Source organism: Canis lupus, chromosome 15, assembly GCF_011100685.1.
Source record: "Canis lupus familiaris isolate Mischka breed German Shepherd chromosome 15, alternate assembly UU_Cfam_GSD_1.0, whole genome shotgun sequence".
NCBI classification, from domain to species: Eukaryota; Metazoa; Chordata; class Mammalia; order Carnivora; family Canidae; genus Canis; species Canis lupus.
The window spans coordinates 25080072-25093249 of NC_049236.1; the positions used below are offsets into that span (position 1 = coordinate 25080072).

Here is a 13178-nt window from a genome sequence, read left to right on the forward strand (position 1 = left end):
AAAATAAATTCTTACGGTTTATAAGGGCTTTTATATCCCTGGAGTCATATGAAGTGACTATCAAATAATTAGCAAAAAGCCCAGGCTACAAACGTTGACCCCCTTACAAGCTTTACTAACAGAAGGAGTGTAGTTAAAAAGAACAACATTCATTTGTCTTAAGTTCCAGGAAGTTAGCGGCTCTTTTTTTCTTCTCCTTCCGCTTTTTTCTTTTTTTTTCTCTCTCCATTAAAATGAGAAAGTGTAACATAATCAACCTTTATGATTTAACAATGATAACTAAGTTATATCTTTGATAAGACCATTTTCAGGAACACATCTACAGTCCAGGTGATGCCAAAGGCCTTGGAAAGAGGCACACACTGCTTTTGGTTTCTGTGGGTTGGTTTCTATGGGTCACTTCTCCGAGGGGCACAGTTTCCTCAACTAGTGTCAGCTGCGTGATGATCTCCTGTGTTATGTGGATTAAAAGAATTCACATGTACACAAAGTTTAGCCTAAAATAGGCCTAGAGTTGGGCTCCCCGCATGGAGCCTGCTTCTCCCTCTGCTTGTGTCTCTGCCTCTCTCTCCTCTTGTGCTTCTCATGAATAGATAAAATCTTAAAAAAAAAAAAAAAAAAGCCTAGAATCCGAATTAGACATAATTCTTAACAAACACATTAGACATGCATGTGTTTCTTTTCTTTGATGAGATTTCAGTTCTGAATCCTTGTTTGGTGGTAGCATTCTGATTAAAACAAGTGACTCATGTTTGAAGGAAACAAAATTCAGGATTTATCACCTTTTTAGTGCAGTTAGATGTTTCAGGATTGCCAGACCCTTACATAGAACTCAAGATGGTGATATAAGTAAAGGCCTGCATGAAAATTCTAAGGCAAAAATAAAAAACTGAGGGCAGAAGCCAAAAGTGAGAGAGTCCTTCCTGATGTGGTGTCTGCATTCAGTGCACCAGTGCAATGGAAATGCTGGTGTGATCACCCTCAGGCAGGATCGCTTAGGTAGACCTGAAGGGTAAGGGGCTTCAATTTTTTATTTTATTATTTTTATTTTATTTATTTTATTTTTTATTTTAATTAATTAATTTATTTATTTTAAGGGGCTTCAATTTAAATAGTAATATTGAGAGTCCTTCAACTTTGCTAATTTTTGGAAGAGCATCTTCCAAAATCATAAGAAAATTACTTTAACTTTAATAGTAGGTAAATATACATGTCTTCAAACTTTTAGTCTAAAGTGAAAATAGCCTTGAAAAAAAAAATTGCTCAAATCGCCCTGCATTGATTTTGTGAAATACAGGAAGAGGAAGGGAATTGCAATAGGATAAGTTTGAAGTTAGTCTGTGAACTTAGCCATGCTATGTATTTGAATGAGGGCTTTGAAAAAAAGTTGGAGGTATTGCTGTAGGATCATTTAACATTTCTAGAGGGAGCTTCCATTTGATTTTCTCTTTAGAACAACTTTAGCAAGATGGGAATATTTAATTGTTCTTCTGCCTTTCAAAGAACATAAAATAAACTGGCAGATTGTGGACTCAGTACAAGAGGAGCTTTCGTTGTGAATTAAGGTCAAGTTTCTTCGTAAGTGGATACCTTTTGAAGGGCCCTTGAGATACAAGAGTTATTCCTACTACTTCACTTCCTGATATTTGAGCAGAAAAAAAATTTGTTTTCTTTTTGGAAATAAAATAACTTCATAGATCAGATTTTTCAAAGCTTATTCAGTTAAGACGTAGCAGTAACTGCTCTCCCTTCATGTGATCATCATACATGCTTTGTCTTAGGAAATAAATCATGTACTTGTTAAACAATGCTTTGCAAAATCTCTCTTCCATGCAAGACATCTTCAGGGCACTTACAAGATCTTGATAAATGTGTTGAAGTCCCCTGCATCTCTGAGCAACCACCTTTTGCTTATACAGAGTATGTTCTATTTCCAATGAGTTAACTGGAAAATGTGACATTTAAAATTACATTCCCAAAGAAATGTAAAACACATAATATATTGTTTGGCATTACTTTTTCTGTGGTGGGGAAAATACAGTATGAAATCTGGGTACAGGTTAGCGTTATTTTGTTGTTTCTAGAGGTTTTTGGTTTTGTTTTGCCCCTAGCAGTTCTGAGGGGATGACTCATTTGAATAATTTATTTTGTTTTCATATTATGCTCTGGTCCCTCCATTAAATACATAAAAATATTGGGTGTTATAATAATATGCTAGCCTACTTTGTATTCAAACTCAGTTTTGAGAGGGTGAGTTAGCTTTACCTGATGCCTGGAAACAATCTGGACCTTCCTTGTGGGTACCTTTTTGCTACTTGGGGAGTTAACTTCTGTTTTTGTCATCAATGAAATGGGTATAGTCATATAACTCAAAGGTTTTTTATTAGGCTAAGTTCTGGACACTGTCAAGCGTAGTATAGTAAGCTTTAAATAAGTGAAGGCACTATTGCTATTTTTATTATTATAAAAAAGTATCTTTTTTAAAAAAATTCCTTCTGTACCACTTTTCTCTCTCCACTCTTTCCTCTGCCATGGCTCCTGCTGCTGGAAGGTGAGGACATGAGATGGGATAGCAGTGCCCTCAAATGAGAGCAGCTTCTTAAAATACAAATTTTGTAAAACAACAAGAATAAAATGAATACTCTGAATATTTTCAGACGCTACAGGGAAGGACTTTTAAAAACTACATCGAGATCTTAGAATAAACTAATTGCATTTTTTTTGAACTTTAGATCAGAGCTTTATTATATTTATTTTCAGAGTTTAAAGTGTGAATTGGATTCATGTGCTCACACTGTCTATTAAACTATGGACTTTAAAAACATTGATTTTTTTTAGTTTTCATCATCACTTCTTGGATGAATTTCAGAGATTTTATTCTAGTAAAACTGTACTTTAGAAAAAGTACATTTATGAAATGAATGCATCGCTAAAATGTATAGGCCTAAAAATGTAAAAAAGAAAAAAAGTAACATTAAATATTAATGAAAATATAAGATCTTTGTTCTATTGCTTCAAAGTGTAATTACCAAGTGAAAATTTGAAGATAATCCCAAACATCTGTTTCTGATTGTCTTAGTACGAGAAAAAGTTTAGGGACTCTTAAAACCCTTTATTCCTTAAGTGGGATATAGGGTAACCCCACTCTATTTTAAAAGAATGTGGGATGTGACCTTAATTTTTCTTCTCTCTCCTTTCCTTTCCTCCCCTCCCTTCCATTTCCCTTGTGTTGCCTCCCTCCCCAAACCCAGTTGCAGACAGTTAGATTAATTATATTCCTACATTCATGGCCAGGATGATCCCTGAAGCTTTCCTCTCTTTTATTCATGTGTTTATTCTTTTATCTCTATTCTTACCCTTTTATTTCTACTCTTAATTTCATTTCCCCTTTCTTTGCACCATAGACAACTGCTCTAATGTACTTGGTTTGCATCCTTAGATTTATAATTTATCTTTGTAAAATGTGTAGTGATATTTTGAATGGAAATTAATTCATAATATTTGTAGTCAGTGTGGTGACACAAAATGCCTCTAATATTGTGAGTTTTTCTAAAGGTATCTAAGGTCCATTTATGTTACATTGTTTACAGGGGATTTGTGGAGCCTCACTTCTGCATAGTAATCCATAAAATGTTATGTCCTACATGGTACTTTCATGATGGACATGTTGATCGCTTCCCACTATCAGCCAACCCTAAGAGGCTTGCATTAAATACCTTTTTACATGTTCCCTTAGGTGAAAATTTCTCTAGGAGTGAGATTGCTGGTTAGGGCTTATCTGGGGCTTAGTGACTCTTGTTGATTGGACTGAGTTCTCTCAGATGGCACAACAGGATGGGTCCCAGGCTGACAGGGCCACTAAGAGTACACAGGGCCGGGATCCCTGGGTGGCGCAGCGGTTTGGCGCCTGCCTTTGGCCCAGGGCGTGATCCTGGAATCCTGGGATCGAATCCCACACCGGGCTCTCAGTGCATGGAGCCTGCTTCTCCCTCTGCCTGTGTCTCTGCCTCTCTCTCTCTCTCTCTCTCTCTCTCTCTGTGACTATCATAAATAAATAAAAAATTAAAAAAAAAAAAAAAAAAAGAGTACACAGGGCCTTCCCCCACAACCCCACCAGTACTTGGCATTATCCCGTTTTCTAAATATTGCCAATCTCAAATCTCATTGTCATAACTTGTGTTTCTCTGGGTTACTAAAGAATTTGAATATTTGTTAGAATGCTTTAACTTATTTATTTTGTTTTCATTTTTGTTCATATCCTTTGCCCATCCCCCCCCCCATTGGATTTCTTATCTTTTTCTGGTTGCTGTGTTAGTTTTTTCTTCTAAGTATAGTCCCTTATTTACATGTTTGAAGTATCTTCTCGTAGTGTATTAATGCATGTTTAGCCTTGTCCATATTATCCCTCAATAACTAGAAGTCTTTAATTTTAAGATACTCAAATTCATTATTTTTTTAAACCGCTTGACTTATACTTGGAGGTCTTTTTAAGAAGTGTCTTTTCCTCCCACAGAGATATTTTCCTACATACTTTTGTTAGCTTTACCTTTTCACATTTAATTTTTAAAACTATCTGGAACTTAATCTTTTGTATATGGTAAATATGGTATAAAAATCAAGTTTTATATTTCACTTGTATTATGCTTAGAAAAAAATTTTGAGTTTATTAATAATGTGAAAATATTGATTGAAATTACATAGAATTTATAGATTAATTTTGGAGAATTGGCATCTTTATCATGTTGAATTATCCCACCCATGAGTCTTGGGATATTTCTCCATATTTCCAAGTTTTGGTTTGGATACTTTCAATTAGACTAGCTAGATTTAAAAATTGGTCTGGTATAAAAAAGTTGGTTGATGTGATCAAATTTAAGTAATAGAAGAAAAACCCCATAGCCACACTGATTAATTCTATAGGATAAATATATAGATGTGAAATTAGCCATTTTAAGATGTACTTTCTGTAATTCACTTTAATGTTTTTCTCTAAACCACATGTATGGTTGCTAAATCTTAAATCATTTTTTAATTCAGTATTTTTTTTTTGCTTTTTTGTTTTCTCATTGAAATATGATAAATGAATAGTTTTTTTAAAGATTTTATTTATTTATTCATAGAGACAGAGAGAGAGAGAGAGGCAGAGACGCAGGCAGAGGGAGAAGCAGGCATCATACAGAGAGCCTGACGTGGGACTCGGTCCAGGGTCTCCAGGATCACGCCCTGGGCTGCAGGCGGAGCTAAACCGCTGCGCCACCGGGTCTGCCCAATGAATAGTTTTTTGAACAAGAATTACTATTTAGTTGACTGCCAGTGGCATTTTTAAATTTTAGATCATTATTTTGTAGGGTAGTTTAATATTTTTAGAATTGATCTTTATGTTAGCATTGAGTTTTTGTAGAATGGATGCAAGAATCAATCACATTTAAATTTGAAAGTCAGGAAATAGTAACAGCAGTTTTCATACAAAACAAAAATAAAATTAAAAAATGTATGCAACAATTTTAGTCTAAGTTTTGACAGCTCTTAAAAAAAAAACCCAAGATATATTTTGGTAAATGCAATACTGTATTTTTGTCAACAATTATGAGAAAAAAGGGATTTTGATGCCTTAAACTTATGATTAAGAAAAATAATGATTCAGGGTGACACTTGAATGCTCACTGCTAATGTGAGATGAATTTTTGAGCTGATAAAGGTGGCCCCTAAGTGACCTGCATACTTTGCTGGATCCTGGGAGTCGCCAGCTGCCCCAGTTCCCCTTTAACACAGAGTAGACTGGTATGAAGGTAATAAAGAAGCGTGGGGAAAAAGAACAAGGCAGGGGGAATTTTGAAAATGAATTGTTTCCATATTTCAATATGATGAAATCCTCACTGTCAATGCCTTTCAGCCAAAGACATTCAGGAACACACTGATAGAAAAGAATTTGGCTTAATTACTACTTTCCTTGAGGGAACACGACACTATGGGGATTCTGAGATTGTGTATCATAGAATTTGAACTTTGGGTGATTTGGGAAAGAGTCTGAGGAAGCAGAGTTTTTCTCTAGATTGGATGCTGGAACAGTTCTATGACTGGATAAAGGAGTCATTCATTCAGCAAGAGAGAAGGATGTTTGGTATGTTGTGGGTTGTACAGTGGCCTTTTTCTTTTTTGTATTTGGCAAAATCATGAAGTAATCTTGCTTTGTCTCACTTATCATGGATTCAAAGTAACCTTGTCCCAAGTTGGTAGTCTGTAAGAAAGTGGATGTACAGTAGAAAAAAAATAGCTTGATGGTGAGTTTCTGATGAGTTCAGAGCATCAAAGGTCTACCCTTCTTCCTCTTCCCACCACTTCCTCCTTCCTTCCTCTTTCATCCGTAAGTAGGTAAAATTGTTTTTAAAATACATGCTTAATTTGGGAATGTTCTTCGCTTGTTAGTCACCCAGGGCAATGACCAAATCATAAGGATGTAAGAGTCTTTTCATTGGACCAAAGATAAGACACTTAGTATCATATTGTGGCTTTGCCTCAGATAACCTTGCCAGTGATTTTTAATTCTGAGTTGTATTCTCACTTTGAAATAACCATCTCCTCTGCTGCCTGTTCCAGAGGAGCCTTAGATCCTTTGCTTTTACTATTCCCCTTACCTAGCATTACCAGTCTTTGCAAGGCTGGCTTCTTATCTTTTAGTCCTTAGACATCACATCCATTTCTCTGTTTCTAAAATATTCCTATAAAAATTAGCCACATTCACTCCACCTTGCTTTTTTGTTAATGCTTACCATTAGCACTTAACTATTATCTCAAGTTAACTCATTTATTCTATTGTGTGGTTCCATTCCAACCCCACTCCACTTTACTTCCCACTTCAAACATAAGCTGTGCCTATATGAGAACTTGTATATAAGTACAAGGCCTAAGTGCCTGGCCCCTAATGAACTTGCCAGCACCAGTAGATGCTTAGCCAGTATTAGTTTAATAATTGGAAGTGTATATGAGCGAATAAATGAACAACTCAGTAAGCATATATTCTAAATATGACTATATTGTGTTGACTATTAAAAAGAGAAACACTTGTTATGTCATTATTTAACTGACATATAAGTACCTGAAGAAAATGTCAACCTGTTTTCCCTGGAAATATGACTTAAAATATTCAGAGCAGTTCGTGGCTGTTATATTTTTCTGAGCTTCTGTGTTTTAAGACTATGGGTTAGATGAAATAATATTTAATGTAAGTATAATTTCATTTAGTAATGCCACAATCAAAGCAGAACTTTTGGAGAGGTGAAGTGGGTTGAAAACAACTGGCTATTAGAAGTTTCCATAGCGCCCTACTTTATTAATTTGATAATGTTGGTGACAGGGAAGGAGGGCTGAATGGATATAAAACACATGTGATAAAGAAGATACATGTGATATTATGCCTATTAAGTTTGAAGATAATTATAATTTACTATATGCTTTCCCTGCTACTTTGTATTTTCTATTATGAAATTTGGTATTTGAATTTTTAAACTAATTTGACAATATTTTAAAACTAAATTGTATCTTTCAATTCAGGGATTCAGTTTTTCATTATATTTGATATTCTATAAGTGATGCTTGACATTATAAAATGCAAAAGCATCAATCACAATAATATTGATGATAATAGCAAATATTTGTTGAGTGTTTGCCACATGGCAGTCACCATCTTAACACCTTACACATATATTAACTCATTTAATCCTCATCACAAAACCCACGAAATACTAATTATTTTTCCTATTTTACAGATGAGTAAATTAAGGCACAGTGTTAAATTAGCAGGGCACACAGGCAACTTTGGTGTTGAAAGATTATATACATTTTTATGCATTAAAAATTGATACCTCCCCCAGCCCCTTTCATTCTTCAGATACAATCAGTAATTACTCAAGTAAAAATGTCTTGATGCACATAAACTTCCTTCTCATCCACCTCTTCTATCTGGTAAGGACTCTGGTTTCAGGACTCGATAACACATCTCCTTGTGGTTAGGAAGGAAGACAGCAGAAATATCCAAGTTTGAGGACTAGGTTGGCTTGAGAGCCATGCTATACAGAGAGTTGCTGATGGTGTATCTGGTCTTTTGAATGTTGAGAAATCATGATTATTTGGGGTGAAAAATAAAGAGCATACAGAAATTACAGATATTATTTAAACATTATATATGGCAGTGCCTGGGTGGCTCAGTCAGTTAAATGTCTGAACAGCTCAGATCATCATCTCGGGGTCCTGTGATCGAGCCTTCTTCCATCAGGCTCTGTGCTCAGCAAGGAGTCTGTTTCTCCCTCTGCTTCTCCCTCTCCCACTGCCCCTTCCCCCCTGCTTGTGCACACACACACATTCTCTGTTTCAAAGAAATAAATAAAATCTTAAAAAAAATGTATAAAAATACGAACAGAGTGGTTTTCCTACAAATAGATTTATTAGCAGGGAAGATATAAAAGAACGTTATATCTGAATAAACCATATATATTTAACTATTTGAAGAAGTACAATGTTTTACCACTATGATGTTTTTTTTACCACTAAGGCTCTTTGTTGCTTTGAACTTAGTTATCTTGCTTTTTATCATGATCTTCTATGTCATCTATCAGTTTTATCATATTTGAATGAAATCTTTGCTTACTTTAAGATGATTTCTTACAGTTTCTGGTTCAGTAAGGACACCATAATTTCAGGCCACAAGGACCTCTACTGAAATTTGAAAGAGCACGAAGTCTTTGTAGGTGATCTTAAGATAACATTGTTCTTGGCCTTATGATGAACTGCATACGTGTATCAGCTTTGAGACATAATAATTACTTTAATTTTTTTAAGACTTTGATTGTATTTAATCTCCTGGCTTGATGAAATGTTGGAGCAAAAAGGAAATAAATTTTCCATCTTAGAAATGTTTTATGAAGTTTTTCTCTCCCTGTGGTACTTCCTGATGGCCTGATATTATGTCATGTATAATTGGATTGACGCTCAGCCTGAATACTTCTTTCTCTTCTTGGCAGCATGGGGTAACCTTGGAAATGTTCTGAAGAGTCAGAGCAAGATTTCTGAAGCTGAAAGAGCCTATAGAAATGCTTTGTACTACCGTAGCAACATGGCTGACATGCTTTATAATTTGTGAGTATGCATTACTTTCTCTGGTTTGGTTCATCTTTGAAACCTGTGGTGAAAGACTATTGATTTAACTGCTGGAAATGGAAATGATGATAGCTGTTTTTCTGAAATAGTCTTTTCATTAATCACACCCGTGAGACTAGTAGGTGAATGGTATCTGTGATTTCTTTGTTTGGGGGCTTTGGCATGAATATCCGTGTATATTGATGTAGTATGGTTGAGTTTTTGATGTACTGTGCCCTATAACCTAAAAATTGGTTTGAATGCTTTTAGTTTTTTTTTTTAAGTACCGTTAATACTTAATTGGAATTAGAAAATAAGATTGCTATGTATAATACTTCATGTAATTAATATTTTCATTAATAATAGATCTTATCCTCTGTGAAAGAACTGTTTGTGTCGAAGTGTATATAGAACGTGTACTAAATCTGGGAAGTTATCAAATACGATAATGTGGTTTCACCATCACCTCCCACCTCTCCCCTCCCCGAAAGGTACTGGTAATTAAGTTAGGGGAATGGGATAATTTAGGCTATTTGTGTGTGTCAGATTAGAAAAATCCCTACAGGAAAAATTGGCTGTTGTTTGATTGGAGAGCCCTAGGGAGTACAGTAAGGTATTAATGAGTATTGCAAAACCCAGATCTCTCCTTTGTCTCTTATATTTACGACGCTTTTTTGTTTGCAAGTAATAGAAACTTGGTCTAACTTTGCTTAAACACAAAAGAGAATTTATTAACTCCTATAATTGAAAATTCCTGGGGTTGACTAAATGTAGGCACGATTAGATGCAGGTGCTTTATATTTCAGAAATTTGTCTACATTTTGCGTCTGTGATTTCCTTTGGGTTCCCTCCATTCTCTGTGGGATTTTGTCTATATCAATTGGAAAGATGACTCCTATAACTTTATGTGTATAATATACCGACCCTTCAGTCTCAGAAGGAGTTGCATTGGTGTCTCAATCCCAGGAAAGGTCTCTGAATGGCCCTTCTGGGGTCACGTGCCCTCTCGAGTGAACCATGGGATAGAAGGGGCAGTAAGACACCTCCTTTGGCAGGGCCTCCAAAGTTGGACTAGGTTTGGAGGGGAAACAAGTCCCTGGAGGAAGGGACCAGGCATAGTAAGAAGTCTATTGCCTAAGTTTTAATGGATGTTATATTGATAGTGTCAAACTAGTTTGGCAACTTAATTTGTACTACATGTTTATGTTCTGGTTGCATCTAAATCTTTTGTAGGCTAAATCTAAAAGAGCAGATAGAAATAAAATTTAAAAATGAATAAAAATTTAAAAATGTAGATTTTAAAGGAAAGCAGACAGGATGAGCTCACTTTAACTTCCTATTCCTACATTTACCTTGTATTCAGATCGTAGACTTTAACACCAGGATCTCCATCTCCTGGGCTATGGTCTAAATTAAATCAGCATGAGTTTCATGTTGATCTGCATAGTGTTTAATTTTCTCTTTTTTACTAGGAATGCTTTCAGCGGGGGGAAAACACCCTCTCCAGTTTGAATAATCCCTGAGTCTCACTTTCTGCTGTTTTATGCTTCACCATGTGTATTACCATTTTCCCTGAAATAATTTTTTTCCATCCTTTTTTTTTTTTACTCGAATATTTAGATACTCCTACAAAGGCTTTCCCTATGTCCTCTTCATCTAAGTAATGCATTATTATATATTACTGATTAATAGTATTTTCATTTCAAAAAAAATTAAAAAATTAAAAAATAGTATTTTTATTTCATGAAAAAAGGACATTATCAATTTGATAAATTTGAACAGATGTTCTTTTTTTTTTTTTTATCTGAAAGTAGCATCGTCAAAGGGACCCCTTGTCTTCCAATATGGGATGCCAGTTTTCTTCTGGTGCCCATTCAACTCACACTTCTTTACTAAGCTTATTTTTCTCTCTCTTACCAATAGCCAGTGGTTTAAGGTTACCAACCTCCTGGTGATATCTGGCATGGGTTGAAAGAAAAGGAAATGTGTCTATCTAGGCTTACTCTTTGCTGAGAAGAGAAATTTATTCAATTAGACAAATACACTTTACGTGTAACTTAAAACCTGTATCTTATGACTTCCTCTGTGGTCATATGTTTGAATTATTATGGCATGGATACATGGATAGACCTCCCCAAACCTGAATAAAAAAATCTTTGCTGGAGAAGTGGTTATTAACAAGATGACTTCTTTTTTTTTTTTTTTTTTTTTTAAGATTTTATTTATTTATTCATGAGAGACATAGAGAGAGGCAGAGACCTAGGCAGAGGGAGAAGCAGGCTCCCTGTGAGGAGCCTGATGTGAGACTTGATCCCTGGACCCTGGGAAGGCAGACACTCAACCACTGAGCCACCCAGTGTTTTTTCTTAGTTATAAATGAGATGTAGTGTAAAAGCCATAAATAGTTCTAAATATTTTTACTAATTTAGCAGGGTTTTTTATTTTTTTATTTTTATTTTTGTTTTTTTTTTTTGCAGGTTTTTTTAAACTACACTTAATTATTAGCTCAAATGGAGAGGTTTAGATCTCATAAGAAATGTTACCATTGATTTTAAAATATTGGATTATAAAGCCCAGGTGGTTGATAGAATTCTGATACTAAGTAATTATATTTCAAAATAGGTGAATTCTTCATTGGTTTTTAATCAATTATTAATAAAATATACCACAAAGACAGATATTTTGCATCCCATAATATTTATAAATGTGTCTGATATCACATGTCCCCATGAGCAAACTTATATTTTTTGTTTTGTTTTTCCTATTTATTTACAGAGTTAGCATAGAAGCCAAGTTTATTCTTGGACCATTTAGAGACTATCTGACAAAAAGGTTTCTTTTAAGATATATATGTTATTTTCACTATAGTGAAAATAGTATTACCGAAAAAAAATTTCACGTTATTAGGAGTTTTTACTAGAAAAATAATCTATAGATAGATGCACATTATTATGTAGCTTCAAAACAATGCTTAGTAAAGTGAGGTCCACCACCATTGGCCAGACACAGGATGATTCGAAGAGGTCAGAAATAATCTTTAAAGTAATCCCTATGATTTTATTTTTCTGTTTATAATTTTAAAATATAATTAGGCATCTAAATGTTCTAGGTGAGGAGAGAAGAAAAAATGATTTGGAAAAATATTAGGTAAGCAATAATACAGTTGATATGTGGTTATATTAGAAGTTTAGAGAACATTATGAGATTTTAAAACTTTTAGAACATTTTTCTGCAGAATTAGTATCAAGTTATATCTGAGAGGTGCCTGCATACAGTTATATTTCCTATTTATAAAATGATGGAATAATTTTAATTTTTTTCTCTGGTAGCAATTACTTGAATTACTTCTATATGCCAAGCACTCTTAGTTCTTCACATATGTTATGACAGCTTGTCTTCAAATAAGACCTACAAAATGAGGAAAATGAAACTCAGGTAATTTGTGTTGGATCACACAAATAAAAGAGTAGCCAATATTTGAACATAAAATGTTCTGACTCTATATCTATGCAATAATTGTATTTCTTCTCAAGTTAGCAGAAATAAACCAAGAGTGTAGGGGGAGAAAAATCAGTATATATCTTTTAAATCCAGAAAAAAAAATAATTCAATCTACCTTTACATTGAGAAATAAAGTACTTGAAATTATATCTAATAGAGAGTATCAGTTGTTCGTTGTTCTTTTTTATGACAGTTGCTAAGTTTACTGAACGTTTGCTATAGAATTTTGTTAGAAGGATCCTGAGTTTACACAACTGAACTAAGTTCGAAAAGAAAGTGCTATGGAATTGTCTTAAATTGTCTAAATCTGTGAGTGATAAGGTTTTGATCGGCTTCAGTCCATGCTTACAGATAACAATCATGTAATGTGAAATTTGAAGCCGTACTTAATTCTACTTTGTAAAAAAAATTGAGCTAATATTGAAATATAGCACACTGATTTCGGGTGGACATGATTCAGTGTGTATATGCATTTTGAAAAGATCACCACAAATCTAGTTATCTGTCACTACTACAATTTTTTTCTTGTGATGAGAGCCTTTACT

At 34.4% G+C, this 13178-nt stretch overlaps 1 protein-coding gene and 1 non-coding gene across 4 annotated transcripts in view; both read left to right on the top strand.

The window, feature by feature from the left end:
- Positions 1 to 13178, top strand: part of LOC119877031 (protein O-mannosyl-transferase TMTC2) — a 387501-nt gene that overhangs the window by 204129 nt on the left and 170194 nt on the right. For all 3 annotated transcript variants that reach the window (XM_038558567.1, XM_038558566.1, XM_038558568.1), the window contains one exon: positions 9018 to 9132. In XM_038558567.1, coding sequence (XP_038414495.1) covers positions 9018 to 9132 — 115 coding nt within the window. The remainder of the gene's footprint in view (positions 1 to 9017; positions 9133 to 13178) is intronic.
- LOC119869440 lies at positions 5607 to 5754 on the top strand. The gene has a single exon (XR_005371008.1). It is a non-coding gene; the product is annotated as a U12 minor spliceosomal RNA (small nuclear RNA).